A 13,573-nucleotide genomic window follows, 5' to 3' on the forward strand; every position below is an offset into this window, starting at 1 on the left:
AACGACCAGCGTTTGGATCGCAGCAGATACCGGGCAACACAGGCCCTATCTCTTGCAAGATTGAATTCGCTGCCGTCATGGCCCGCGGCCACGAGGACGACCGCGTGAGTAAGCGGCGCAAGCTCGACTTCAACCCACTTCGCTCCGATGATCGATTTGGCGAGCTGCCATCGCGAGCTCGACAACGGAGCGATGGCACCTCCAACGCCCGGAGTTCGACCCCGCGTGCCGGCTCGCGGCTTGCTGGGGGTGAAACGCCTCGGCAGCGCGAGTTCGACGGCCCAGAAGCCGGTATCGACGATCCCGATGCCGACACTGCGCTCGACCGCGATTGGTACGGCGGCGATGACGATCTCGGTGGCCACACGTTTGGTGATGACACGCACAACCCGTTTGGAGACGACAGCGGCTGGGCGGCGCAGGAGAGGGAGGCTGCAATGGTGGAGAAGAAGATTGCGCAGTTTTCGCGAGGCATGAACGCGCGACAGATGCAGAAGCAGAAGGATGTCGATGCGTGGGAGACCAACCGCATGCTCACCTCGGGCGTGGCGCAAAGACGGGACATGGGCGTCGATTTCGAGGATGACCAGGAGGGCACCCGCGTGCATCTGCTAGTCCACGACCTGCGCCCCCCTTTTCTGGACGGGCGGACCGTCTTCACCAAACAGCTCGACCCTGTGCCCGCGGTCCGGGACGCCCAAAGCGACATGGCCGTGTTCAGCAGAAAGGGGAGCAGGGTGGTCCGGGAGCGCAGACAGCAGCGCGAGCGGGCAAAACAGGCACAAGACGCCACCAAGGTGGCCGGGACGGCGCTGGGCAACCTGATGGGTGTCAAGGATGAAGACACCGACAGCGCGCTTCCCATCGCCGCCGAGGGCGATTCGAAGGCGCAGAATACGAACAAGTTCAGCGACCACGTGAAGAAGTCCGAAGGCGCAAGCAACTTCAGCCAGAGCAAGACGCTGAAGGAACAACGAGAATTCCTGCCAGCGTTCGCCGTGCGAGAAGAGCTGCTGCGGGTAATCCGGGACAACCAGGTGGTCATTGTGATCGGAGAGACAGGTTCCGGCAAGACTACGCAGCTCACCCAGTTCTTGTACGAGGACGGCTACGGCAAGACCGGCATGATCGGCTGCACACAGCCCCGCAGAGTGGCAGCCATGAGCGTCGCAAAGCGTGTTGCCGAGGAGATGGAAGTGAAACTCGGCAGCACTGTTGGGTACGCGATCCGCTTCGAGGATTGCACTAGCAAAGAGACGGTCATCAAGTACATGACGGACGGCGTGCTGCTCCGAGAGTCGTTGAATGAGCCGGACCTCGACAGGTACTCGTGCATCATCATGGACGAGGCCCACGAAAGGGCGCTCAACACGGACGTTCTGATGGGGCTCTTCAAGAAGATCTTGCAGAGGCGGCGCGACCTGAAGTTGATCGTCACCTCGGCCACCATGAACGCGAAGCGCTTTTCCGACTTTTACGGAGGCGCGCCCGAGTTCACCATTCCCGGCCGAACGTTTCCCGTGGATATACTGTTCCACCGGTCTCCAGTCGAGGATTACGTCGACCAGGCGGTACAGCAGGTTCTGGCCATCCACGTGGGCAAGCCCGCGGGAGACATACTCGTGTTCATGACAGGCCAGGAAGACATCGAGGTGACTTGCGAGCTGATCCGCGAGCGGCTAGACGCGCTCAACGACCCGCCAGAGCTCAGTATACTCCCCATCTACAGTCAGATGCCGGCGGACCTGCAGGCCAAGATTTTCGACCGTGCCCCTCCGGGAGTTCGGAAATGCATCGTGGCTACCAATATCGCGGAGACCAGCCTGACGGTCGACGGCATCATGTACGTGGTGGACGCTGGCTATGCCAAGCTCAAAGTGTATAACCCCCGGATGGGCATGGATACGCTCCAGATCACGCCTATATCGCAGGCCAACGCGGCCCAGCGCGCCGGCCGTGCGGGGCGGACCGGGCCGGGACAGGCTTACCGACTATTCACCGAAAAGGCCTTCAGGGACGAGATGTACATGCAGACCATCCCCGAGATCCAGAGGACGAACCTGAGCAACACGGTTCTCCTTCTCAAGTCGCTCGGCGTCAAGGACCTGCTTGACTTTGACTTCATGGACCCGCCTCCTCAGGACACCATCACGACCTCGCTGTTCGACCTGTGGGCTCTGGGTGCGCTGGACAACCTCGGGGAACTGACCGATCTGGGGCGCAAGATGAACGCGTTCCCCATGGACCCGTCACTTGCGAAGCTGCTGATCATGTCGGAGGTGTACGGCTGCAGCGAGGAGATGGTGACGATCGTCTCGATGCTCTCCGTCCCCAATGTCTTCTACCGTCCCAAGGAGCGCCAGGAGGAGTCCGACGCGGCGCGCGAGAAGTTCTTCGTGCCCGAGTCGGACCACCTCACGTACCTGCACGTGTACACGCAGTGGAAAGCGAACGGGTACAGCGACGCGTGGTGCGCCCGCCACTTCCTGCACTCCAAGTCGCTGCGGCGCGCCAAGGAGGTGCGCGACCAGCTTCTGGACATCATGAAGATGCAGAACATGCAGATGATCAGCTGCGGCACCGATTGGGACGTCATTCGCAAGTGCATCTGCTCGGGCTACTACCACCAGGCGGCCAAGGTCAAGGGCATTGGCGAATACATCAACCTGCGCACCAGCGTGACGGTCCAGCTGCACCCGACCAGCGCGCTGTACGGGCTGGGGTTCCTTCCGGACTACGTCGTGTACCACGAGCTGATCCTGACGTCCAAGGAGTACATGTCGACGGTGACCGCGGTGGACCCGCACTGGCTGGCGGACCTGGGCGGTGTCTTTTACTCGATCAAAGAGAAGGGATACTCGGCGCGGGAGAAGAGGATTACCGAGACCGAGTTCAACAGGAAGATGGAGATCGAGGCGCAAATGGCGGCCGACAAGAAGCGGCAGGAGGAGCAACTGCACGCAGAAGCGGAGTCGAACCTGGCTAAGAAGGGCGGCTCGTCCAAGGAAAAGAAGATAGTCACGTCGGGCGCTGTGGTAAAGCCAGTCCGGAAGCGTGCGGGAAGGGGGTTTTAGAGACGGCCAATACAGAGTTGATACCCATTTTTTTCTTTTTTTGCCATCCCAGGCTTTCCACACTAGTCTCTTGTCGTCTTGAGGCATATATGTCATCTGTAAATGCTATACTACAAACAAGGTATGTATATCGGAGTAGGTACCTAATATATGTACGATATGTGCATACCATTCGAGAACACTGGCTCCACCGTTCTGTTCAGGGCCCAGGGAGGTTGCGGGGGCTCCACCAATGCCAAGTCGGGGGACCGATTGCGGGCTTCGGCCAATGTCGGCTAACTATGGAACGGCAAACTTAAGTTACCAGTGAGGTCACCGCAATTGGGACTTTTTGGTGCGAATTACCGGCCAATAACCTTATCTAACTCGGCGGTGTCGGCTCCCCTTTGGATCATTTACCATCCATCATCATCCTCGTCGCTCCCATTTTCTGGAGGATAAGAATCCCGGGTCTTCCCCCACATTTTTTTTTTTTTGCCCGTCCCTTTCCCGACGGCGCAATTGAACGTCCTAAGAGACACAATGCAAAGCACAAGACCAACCGCGCTCGCCGGGACCCTCCGCGGTGCTTGCCGGATCCCGTCGCGCACCGCCGCGAGCGCCAGGCGGTTCACCGTCTGCGCCGTAGCAGATTCGACTCCGCTTCCCAGAGTATCATACCGGCCGGCTCTCAGAAGCCATCCTTGTCAGCTCACCCAGAGCCGCCGTTATGGGTCATCCGCCTCCTCATCGTCATCGTCATCATCATCATCATCATCAATAACAACATCAACAACCGAACCGCTCCGCACAACCCCCCTCCACTCCCTCCACCTCGCTCACAAGGCCAAGATGGTCCCCTTTGGCGGCTTCCAGATGCCGGTCCAGTACGACGCGCTCGGCGTCAGGGAGTCGCACCTCTTCACGCGCGCCCACGCCTCGCTCTTCGACGTCTCGCACATGGTGCAGCGCGTCTTCTCGGGCCCGGGGGCCGCCCGCTTCCTGCAGCGCGTCACGCCCTCCGGGCTCGAGGCGCTGCCCGTGCACCGCAGCACGCTGTCCTGCCTGCTCCGGGACGACGGCAGCGGCGGCATCGTGGACGACTGCGTCATCACCCGGCTGCCCGGCGACCGCTTCTACGTGGTCACCAACGCGGCGTGCCGCGACAAGGACGACGCGTACCTCGCCAGCGAGGCGGACAAGTGGAACCGCGGCCCGGCGGCGGACGGGTGGGAGGTCAAGGAGGAGCGGTGGGGGTTGGGCGGCCTGATCGCGCTTCAGGGGCCCGACGCGGCCGGGATCCTGGCCGGGGTGCTCGAGGCCGGGGGGTTGGACCTGACGCAGGTGCTGTTCGGGCAGTCGTTCTTCGCGAGGATCAGGCTGGCCGGGGGCAAGGTCAGCAGCCCGGTGCTGGTCAGCCGCGGCGGGTACACGGGCGAAGACGGGTTCGAGATCTCGATCCCGGCGGAGGAGGCGATCGCCGTCACCGAGGCGCTGCTGGAGGCCGGCGGGCCCGACAAGGTGCAGCTGGCGGGCCTGGGAGCCCGTGACAGCCTCCGCCTCGAGGCGGGCATGTGCCTGTACGGCCACGATCTGGACGAGTCCACCACCCCCGTCGAGGCTGGGCTGAGCTGGATCATCCCAAAGGAGCGGCGCACGGCCGACGCCGGCTACTACGGCGCCGAGGTCATTTCCAAGCAGCTGGTGTCCCCGGCGAAGGGCGGGTCGGGCGTGGGCCGTCGCCGGATCGGCCTGATCGTCGAGGGCGCGCCGGCCAGAGAGGGCGCCGAGATCGTCAGCCGCGTCGAGGGGAGCAATGATCGGATCCAGCTGGGCGTCGTGACCAGCGGTTGCCCCAGCCCGAGCCTGGGCAAGAACATCGCTATGGGTTATGTTAAGGAAGGCTTCCACAAGGCCGGAACCGAGGTGGATGTCATAGTCCGCGGGCGACCCAGGAAGGCCGTCGTGACCAAGATGCCATTCGTCCCGACCAAGTATTGGAAGGGGAATGCCTAAGGGATGAGCGGAGAAATGTCTGCTTTCGTTCTGAAGACGGTATAGATCATGCCACGGAGCCTCAAAGTAAAGAGATAAAAAAAACTCCAAGGGAAGAAGGAGAGTTGTTGTTTCAACACTGCATTTGCGCAACGGCGCGGGGTTCTCGAGTCCTGTGGGTTTGGTGAAGAGGGTTACTTCAACGTTTAAAGCGAGGGTCGGTATTATACATTCACGACCTCCGGGAAGGGTTCTGGCGTCGCCCGGTCGGGAGCATATATATCTAGCAGGGCAGTCACTTCAACAGGCCATGCATGGGTTCACGGTGTTATCTCCTCGCCTAGGAGACTGCTGATAAAAATGAGTTTTTTTTATGTTTTTTTGATGCTTACTCTTCTTTTTTGCTTTTTCTTTCTTGTTTCTAGCCCCGAACCGTCCCCGCCCTCTTATCCTAATTAAGCCGGTTTCTCGCCATGTAACTCCAAGGCTTGCCATGTCCCGGCGGCACCGGAGCTCAAATATCTCTGTTTGGTGTAGAGTATCCGAGCCCATGTTGAATGATCGCCCCTATACCCATGCTCCGTGATCTGAATGCAACACTAAACCCAAGGCGCCCGAACGTCACCCTGTGTATCAAAATGAGATAGATGAATGTTTAGATGTGTCTAGCCGCGAAGAGCGCTTCTTCTTCTTAGTAACGGCCGTCGTCGCTTTACTCCTCCTGGGCCCATCGCTTCTCCCGCAGCGGCATCTCCTTTCCCGATCTTCGCCGCTCCCCAGTGACCTCGGCCCGCCAGGCATAATACTCTCCTAGCCTCGTCTCAGCGTAGGAGGCATAGTCAAAATCGATCTCGGAGATAGTAGCTTGAATCAGAGCCCAAATGCCCCAGTAGAAGCCAGGAACACCTCGGAAATGGTCGACCTCCTGATGGAGCTGCTCGATCTCGGCCTCCTTGTCGAAAGTGGCAACGGCTCCGGGGCTCTTCTTTTCGAGGAATGTAAAGTATGTGTTGATGTACTCCTCAATAAACTCGTGTCGCTGTGCCCGCGTGGGCAGGACGCTGTAGTCGCAGTCAAAACCGCCCCACTCCGCGAAGTGGTTCGCGAGGTCGAAGGCGGCGGGCGAGGGGGTTGCGTATTCGTAATCGATGAAGGTGACGACAGGCGTGGGGGATTTGTCGCCGTTGGAGAGCTGGGAGTTTGGCAGCACAATGACATTTCCGCTGAGAAGATCGCAATGGGCAAAGACGAGCTGCCTTGGGAGTTAGCGTGTTGTGTTGGAGAGTCGGCGCGAGCCGGCAGGAGCAACCTACCCCGTTGACACCCAGGCCCGGCCGCTGGCTCAGCTCAGAAACGAGCTTCTTCAGCTCCTGTTGTAGCTCGGCCTGCCGGGCCCTCTGTGCCTCGGTTTCGGTGGGGAGGGCAAAGATCCATTTCTGCATGACGGTCCAGACGTTCGGCGGCGGCTTGCCGGGCGCGACGTTGTCGAGGGCCTGCTGGAATTCGGCATCGCCAAGGCCGCCATCCAACGCGGAGGCCGCGGCGCCGTCGGCCTTCGAATTCTTGCGGCTGTGCCCGGTTTTGGCGGATATGCAAGGGACGACAGCATGCCACTCGGCCAAGCGTCGAGCGACGGCCTTGTAGATGTCGGGCTTGCGCAGATCCTCGGGGTGGGTAACGGCGCCCTGGATGAAGCGGTACATCATGCCGTTTTCGAAGCGCGCAAGCAGCTCCGGAGCGAGGCCGTGTCTCATGAGCAGCTCGTGGTTCTGCGTCTCGCGATGCCGATCGATGATCAGGTCGGTGCCGTGGCCGTAAGCCCGCAGCAGAATGGCCTCCTTGTCGACATCGTTCTTTGAGAGCCCGGGTCGCTTGTTGACCGCCTTCAGCAGTGTGTTTGTGATGCCGTCGGTGAAGCGCACAAACTCAACATCGGAATCGGGCGAGTCCCAGTCCGGGCGGATCGACAGCACGAGCCGAAGCGCCGACTCTCTCGAGTTTGCGCTGTCGTAGGATAGGGGAATAAAGCGAATCTGGAGATCGTCCGCGTCCAACCCGCCATTGCTGCGCGCCCCATTCTCACGGCCGACAGTCATGGCAGCGGGAGGTGGGGTAGTGGTGTGTGCGCGGTGGGGAGGAACAAGAAGGCGGCAAGAGCTCGACTCCGGAGTTCTGGATTGCGGGAAAGAGGTATCCTACAACGCTGAGACGTGAAGCGAGCAAGTAACAAGTTTTGAGGGAAAATCTCGGAGGAGCTACGGATTGCGAACAACTCGTTTAATTAGAATCTGAGTTCAGCGCAACGGCTGAACAAGGAAGGCGGTGGAGCAGATTTGAGCGCACAGCAAGCGAATAAGCAATTAAAATGAGAGAAAAGGGGTGGGCAGAGATATACAAAAACAGAAATAAGAATGAAATGTAGAGCGGGATAGAAGAGGGGGCAATGCCGCGCGTACAAGGACGGCAGCAACTGACCGAGCAAGTGCTTGCTTTCGGGTCTTCTGGCTCACACGATCAGTTGCCCTTCCGTACCTTTCGAAGAGGGATCTGGCGGCCACGGTTTCATCTCATGTGAATGGCCCGAGCGCTGTTCAGAACGTCAACGAGTTAAGTTACTGAAGCTCCACTTCCAACTAGTATGTAGCCCCGCCCCTGGCCAACCCCACGCGAGGTGTCCCGCTCCAGCGGAGCCGCTAACTAACCGGCTGCGCTTTACTGCTTCAGGCCTTGGCACAGTGAAGGAATCAGCGGGTCCGTACTCCGTACTAAGTTACCTTAATGTGTGTAGTACGGAGTAGTCGGATTACATACGGATACATTGTGGAGTAATCCGTCATCAGGAAACACCATGCCTACTTCTACCTGCCTACTTCACAACCTTCGTCGCGACACAGGCAACCGATTGTACACACAATCAGATCCTTGCGTTCTTGTATTGCACTACATGGATGGAAGTACGGATTAGTGTAGGGCTAACTTAGCTGCCGGCGCCCCCACGCAGCACACTGCACGGTGCTCTCTCAATTACTTATCTCAATTACCTAACCTACCTGCATGGTTGCCAGAGCGTGCGCACGCTCTTAAGACGACCGGACTGGGAGACGTAGAGGACCGGCGTCGTCCTCCTCGGCCGACAATACACTTGCACGCACCTCCGCCAAGACCGCGTCGCGGAGTCGTTCCTGGTGTCGCTGCTTGGCGGCCATGGCGCTCCCCGTCCTTCCCAACAAGGACAACTTTCTCGGTGTCGCCCTCGTCATCAACCGTTCTCGCGATGGCCCCCGATTCGTCTTCCACTACCCTCCTCGCATCTCGCCCTCGGAGGCTTCAAAGAGGGATGCCGAAGCCGCCGACGATGTCGACGAGGACGACGACATCATCCCCGGCCGCCCCTCGCTCGAGGCACACTTCGAGATGGGCTCTTCATCCGCCGCGCTTGCTGCCGAGCTCGCTCAGTGGAACCACGATGACCACCTCATCACCGAAAGCGGCACGCAGATTGTGCCCTGGGAGCACGTTGCCGGCTTCCCCACCAAGGACCTGGAGAACATTCTGACACCGGCCCGGGCGTACCACAAGCGCCTCTTCCAGGTCTCTCTGGACCCCATCTACTGCGTCTCGTGCCCGATCCAGGTGCCCGAGAACGGCGTGTGGAGGAAGAAGAAGGACAAGAAGCCCCCGAAGCAACGGCAGCCACACCGGGACCCCGAGGCCGTCAGGAAGGAAGACGAGGACCAGCTCCCGCCCGACGCTGGCGAGCGGTACCCGAGTGACGCTGAGAAGACCGAGGCAAAAGATCCACCCAAGCCCCCGGCCCGGCCGGCAGAGGAGGCCGAGGACAAGAAGAGCTCCATGACCATGTTCAACCTGGTCTTCTTCCTCAACCCAAAAAAGCACGAGGCCAAGCCCTTGATCGACATCATGTTTACGCACATCATCAAGAAGATCAACAAGGCCTACAAGTACTGCCAGCAGCGGAGCGACTTTGTGTGGAAAGAGTCCAAGAAGATCCTCGCCCTCAAAGAGAAGGGCCGCGAAGACAGCAAGTTGCCTCATTTATTTTTTTTTTTGTTGCATCTCTGGCTGCCTAGCTAACTGTTCCGGCAGAGCGGAAGATGAGCTCGCTGTGGGAAGAGATACTGTCTACCTCGTCGCTAGCAGCATCGATGCAGGACCTCTACGAGGCGGTCTCTCAGAACAGAATTGCCGCCCTGCAGTTGGATACGGCCGAGGGCACCGTGACGCACTCGGTCCAGATTCCGGTCCCGTTCCACGTGTCCGATCTGCCCCCCGAGGGCCATGACAGTCAGAGGGGCCTCTGGCTCACGACTGCAAACTCGCTGATGGCCGAGGAGGCGGCTGAGACGCCAGGCTTCCTGGACAAGAACTTTGCTCTGCTGCTCATGACGGACGAGAAGAGGGTGATAGCGGAGTTGCAGACGGACCCGGACGAGACCACGCTCGCGATGATCGAGTTTGTGCGCCACTGCAAGCCGACGCTATCGTGAGTAGCTACGACCTCTCCCGCGCCTGATATCCCGGTGTCTAACATGCGCGCAGCTTCTACCAGGTCTGCCAACAATCCAGCAACATTCTCACGCCCAACCAGGTGCGCAAGTTCGCCCAGCACTTTATCTTCTGGCGGCGTGCCATCGCCATCCCACCGCTACATGCTCGCGATATGTACATCGTCAGCCCTAACTGCGACTTGCGCAAGCTGCCACAAGCAGCCGCCCAATGGGCTCGCCAGTTCCCTCTCTCCCCGAGCCTCCCGAATTTCCTCGCTGAACTTAGCGTCGCGCCACGGCCTTATAAGCTACACTGCCCCAGCAAAGCCCACCGCCCAGTGTATATGGCAATGCTGGCCTGGTTGATGCGCGGGGGCTGGGTTACCCAGTTGTGCACCTTTGCTTACGTCGTTGTCTGGCCCGAGATCATCTACGAGGTCGAGTACGCCTTGGAAGCCGAAGAGATTGCTCGCGCGAAGCGCGCGCAGGCCATGGGCCGCGAACCAGGCAGCCTTGAGAGCGACGATACCACCACAACAACGACGGCCGCCACCATGTCCGCAGTCACCTCCCCGGGCGCGACAGCCCCCGACGACCAAGCCATGGCCGGATCCTCCTCAGGCTTTCTCCCCCTCCTGTCCGACCTCTCAGATCCTACCCGTTCCACCACGGCCAGCCTTCGCGACCATGCCCTGTCTCACTCCCAATCCTCCCTCATCCCCACCGCGTCAACGCCCGTCTCTCCGGCCTACACGCGAACCAACGCGGTCACCAGTAGCCACTCACCATCCCCGCCACCGCCACCACCACCACCACCTCCTCCTCCCCACGATGACAATGATAACGACTACCGTCACGACCGCGACCACCAACACGACGACAACGGCAACAACGAGCCAACCCCAGCAGAGCAAGCCGCCGAGAAAGCCCGCCTCGCCCGCCTTGCCGACCGCACCGCGCGCCAGCTAGCCGAGCGCGCCACCGCCCACGCGCGAAAAGCGGTCCCGCAGGCCACAGAGAACCCCAGCGTCAACCACGCTCCCCACCTTGAGGGCCTAACCCCCCATATCATTCTCGACGCCAAGAAAGCGACGGGCAAGGAGAGCCTGTATCTCAGCGCGATCGAGCGCCGGTTCCGGGACAAGGCCCGAAAGAACCGGGAGGTGGGGAAGAGCGATGGCGCGTTCGGGGACGGCGGGCTTCGCCAAGGCGGGAGCGATAGGAGCCATGATGATAGGATTTGGGAAAGGGATCCCGCGCTGAAGGGAAAAGAGGATAAGGGAGGAAGGGACGCAGCGACGACGGCACCTGGCGCCAGGGGAACGAACCGGTTTGGAATGCCTCCTAGTAGCGCCGCCGCCACTAGCAGCAGCATTCGGGACACGGGAGACTGGGACGAGCGGGTGGCTAACGCGTGGCCTGTGATGTGCAAGTACTTCAACGGGCGGTCAGCGCTGGAGCGGATCGCACTGCAGGAGGACATGAAGCGGAAAGATGTGTGGAACCTGTTGACGGCTATGAGCGAGTACCTGCTGTGCGTCCGCCACTGGTGAGCAGGGAATGTGAATAACCCAGCAAACAAGTCGGCCCAAGCAGCAGACCATGTATATAATGGAAGGGGCCGATGATATGCAAGTTAAAAATGGCCAAACAGATCAGTGACTCTCCTAATAGTTGAACGATGAACATGTGTATTGAAGGGGTATTATCATGAGCCTGCTAACCCCAGACGGCTACCAATAAGGATGTATGCGTATGCGTAAAGAAGGCAATGCCTGAAAGCAATAAGAGTGCTGGGAACCAAGCCAAAAACAAGAATGAAAGGTTGAAATGCCCAAAGTGTCCTGTCCCTACGCCCAGTCCTCGAGGTATCATTGCCAAGTATAAGGAATAACCGGAAAGCCAGGAAACATGTCCCGGCTGACGAACCTCCCAGAACAACCCGACCGCGCCGTGACCAGACTGCGCCCAAACGACCCCTGATATGCTATATAACCCTCCAGAAATTGCAGAGCTGATGCAAATGCAGGGCTCAAACCCGGAGCCAAAACCATAGCCTTGATCGAGATTCTTAAAGGAAATAGGGGTCCTTGCACCCTCCCGAGTGGAAGCGGGAAGAATGCAAGAAAATGCTAGTCAGAGGCCAGCCGTCTCTGATTAGGCCGTCAGATCCATACCAAACTCGTCCTCCTCCCTAAAGACATCTCCGCTGCCGTCGTCCTCAAAGTCGACAAAGTCGCCGCTGTCGAGCATATCGTGCGTCATTCCATTGCCGTTTTCTCCCGGACTGAGCGAGTCGTGGTCCACTCCGTTGTTGTTGTTGCGGTTGCTGTTGCTATTGTTGTTGTTGCTGCCGCTGCTGCTGCCGCCGCCGTTGTTATTGTTGTTGCTGGTGCCGCTGCTACTGTTGCTGTTGTTGTTGTTGTTGTTGTTGAGGGGCTCGCCCCTATAGTCGGTGTGATGCGGTACCCGCAAGCCAGATCCCGCCGTGCGGGAGTACGACAGCGATTTAGCCTGTCCGGTAGTCTCATCTATCCTGGCCATTGCCTCGAGAAGCTCGGTTTGCATCCTCCTTTCATCATCGGTGATCTCAAAAGGCAACTGGCCACCTCGTTCGTAGAGGGCATTGATAAGCTCCTCTTGCTGCTGAATCTTCAAGTTCAGCATCCACATAAGATCACGTGTCCAGCTAACAGCGCCATTGAGAATATCACCCTTGTTCGGCCCTTTGTCCTTGTCCTCAATGGGAAGGCCTGTTGTGATGTTCCCTGCGCTTCCACCCGCAGCCCGTCGTGCACCAGGGCCTGCCAGACCCGAAGTTGCCTGCGAAGAGCCGCCGATGCCAGAAAGGGTAGGTGAGAGTGGGGTGCCATTCTGAATGGCCTTCCTAATTTTCTCGTCCTCGAGGCGGTGCAACGGGACCAGCTTGCTCAGATCTTGGATACGCTCGTTGATGTTGTCACGTCGACGACGCTCGACAAGGTTGTGAGACTCGCGCCTACGCTTGCGCCTCGCTTCTTGGGTCGACGCAGCGGCAGCCGAAGATGCACCGAGCTTGGCGGGCATCGAGACGCCGCCCTTCAGAATGAGGTCATTGATTTGGTTACCGGGGAGGCCCTGCTGAAGTGGGGAGGAGAATCCAGAACCGGGGAATGAGGAAAGACTGTTAGGCGTCTGAATCCATTGACCTGAATGCGACTTTTCGTGATGGGCGCCCGTTGTCCTAATCGGCTGAGCTCCGAAGGTTGATTCGGAATTGACCGTCATCCCAGTCATCGCCGCTGACTTGGGCGTGAGAGAACCTCGGGCAGTTGACGAAGGTTTGCGCTGCATGGCGTTTGCGAGACGGTTGCGTGCCTGGGCCTGAGCACTCAGAAAATTTGGGTCGTTGTTGTCGTTCAGCTCGGCATTCGCAAGAGGTGACCCCGCATAGGAGAGCGGTGACTTAAGGGCACCAAAGGACTGTGCGTGCCCCATCTGCCGATACGCAAAGTTGTGGGCAAACGGGCTCTGGATCGGATCGCCATCCGGGGTGCTCGAGTACCCATTCAGTGACTGCTGGTTTATCGGCAGCCCCGGATGCGAGCCGTATACTCCGTGAGAGTAACTGACGCCCATATCGTTCATGTTACCGAAGTCCTGGACTCCGGATGGAGCCTCGATCGGGCTGTTCAGCCCCTCCAAGAGTTCATCGTCTCCAAAGCCCGCTGAGCCGCTCGAGAAATTCGACGGATTGTTGTGATTGAAGTTATGTTGAAATGGGGCCTGATAATTGCCCGTCATGGCTAGATCGTTTGGGTCGATCCCACCATGCCCGTTCATGGAGAAGCCGTGTTGTGCCATCTTCGCCAGTTCAACCGTAAGGGGACAAGAAGGCGCTTGCAGAGGACGCCCGCTTCAACTGTTGGTCGCTGAGATGCCCAGGCAGGTGTGTGAACAAAAACCTTGATATTCGGTCTAAAACGCACGCAGTATCAGGTAGTCTAAGGCAATCGGGGGCGGTGTTAGTTCGGCATT

At 59.1% G+C, this 13,573-nt stretch overlaps 5 protein-coding genes across 5 annotated transcripts; 3 read left to right on the forward strand and 2 right to left on the reverse strand.

The window, feature by feature from the left end:
- Positions 1–77: 77 nt before the first annotated feature.
- P884DRAFT_196726 (P-loop containing nucleoside triphosphate hydrolase protein) lies at positions 78–3,074 on the forward strand (the record flags this gene model as incomplete). The annotated part of the gene is made up of 1 exon (XM_069437998.1): positions 78–3,074. The coding sequence occupies one exon, from the start codon at positions 78–80 to the stop codon at positions 3,072–3,074; it is 2,997 nt and encodes a 998-aa protein (XP_069298754.1).
- Positions 3,075–3,596: 522 nt separating this feature from the next.
- On the forward strand, positions 3,597–5,069 carry P884DRAFT_268578 (uncharacterized protein; the record flags this gene model as incomplete). Its single annotated transcript, XM_069442211.1, has 1 exon — positions 3,597–5,069. One exon carries the CDS (start codon positions 3,597–3,599, stop codon positions 5,067–5,069), a length of 1,473 nt encoding a protein of 490 aa, XP_069298755.1.
- A 423-nt stretch (positions 5,070–5,492) lies between these two features.
- On the reverse strand, positions 5,493–7,571 carry P884DRAFT_257756 (kinase-like domain-containing protein). The gene is made up of 2 exons (XM_069441180.1): positions 6,362–7,571; positions 5,493–6,300 (listed from the first exon to the last, which is right to left on the reverse strand). Exons 1-2 carry the CDS (start codon positions 7,142–7,144, stop codon positions 5,761–5,763), a joined length of 1,323 nt encoding a protein of 440 aa, XP_069298756.1. The 5' UTR covers positions 7,145–7,571; the 3' UTR covers positions 5,493–5,760.
- Positions 7,572–7,918: 347 nt separating this feature from the next.
- P884DRAFT_283990 (nitrogen permease regulator of amino acid transport activity 3-domain-containing protein) lies at positions 7,919–11,212 on the forward strand. The gene is made up of 3 exons (XM_069443694.1): positions 7,919–9,090; positions 9,156–9,552; positions 9,609–11,212. Exons 1-3 carry the CDS (start codon positions 8,253–8,255, stop codon positions 11,107–11,109), a joined length of 2,736 nt encoding a protein of 911 aa, XP_069298757.1. The 5' UTR covers positions 7,919–8,252; the 3' UTR covers positions 11,110–11,212.
- Positions 11,213–11,713: 501 nt separating this feature from the next.
- P884DRAFT_197126 (uncharacterized protein) lies at positions 11,714–13,399 on the reverse strand (the record flags this gene model as incomplete). The annotated part of the gene is made up of 1 exon (XM_069438039.1): positions 11,714–13,399. One exon carries the CDS (start codon positions 13,397–13,399, stop codon positions 11,714–11,716), a length of 1,686 nt encoding a protein of 561 aa, XP_069298758.1.
- Between the last annotated feature and the right edge of the window lie 174 nt (positions 13,400–13,573).

Source organism: Thermothelomyces heterothallicus, assembly GCF_042370625.1.
Source record: "Thermothelomyces heterothallicus CBS 202.75 unplaced genomic scaffold P884_scaffold_7, whole genome shotgun sequence".
Taxonomy (NCBI): domain Eukaryota; kingdom Fungi; phylum Ascomycota; class Sordariomycetes; order Sordariales; family Chaetomiaceae; genus Thermothelomyces; species Thermothelomyces heterothallicus.

Bases quoted from the DNA above. Each gene is read 5' to 3' on its own strand.
- P884DRAFT_283990 (XM_069443694.1), top strand. From the start codon at position 8,253: ATGGCGCTCCCCGTCCTTCCCAACAAGGACAACTTTCTCGGTGTCGCC. The intron at 9,091-9,155 runs GCAAGTTGCCTC...CTGTTCCGGCAG, and splicing joins AGAGAAGGGCCGCGAAGACA to AGCGGAAGATGAGCTCGCTG. The intron at 9,553-9,608 runs GTGAGTAGCTAC...ACATGCGCGCAG, and splicing joins CACTGCAAGCCGACGCTATC to CTTCTACCAGGTCTGCCAAC.
- P884DRAFT_257756 (XM_069441180.1), bottom strand. From the start codon at position 7,144: ATGACTGTCGGCCGTGAGAATGGGGCGCGCAGCAATGGCGGGTTGGAC. The intron at 6,301-6,361 runs GTAGGTTGCTCC...CTCCCAAGGCAG, and splicing joins CGGGCCTGGGTGTCAACGGG to CTCGTCTTTGCCCATTGCGA.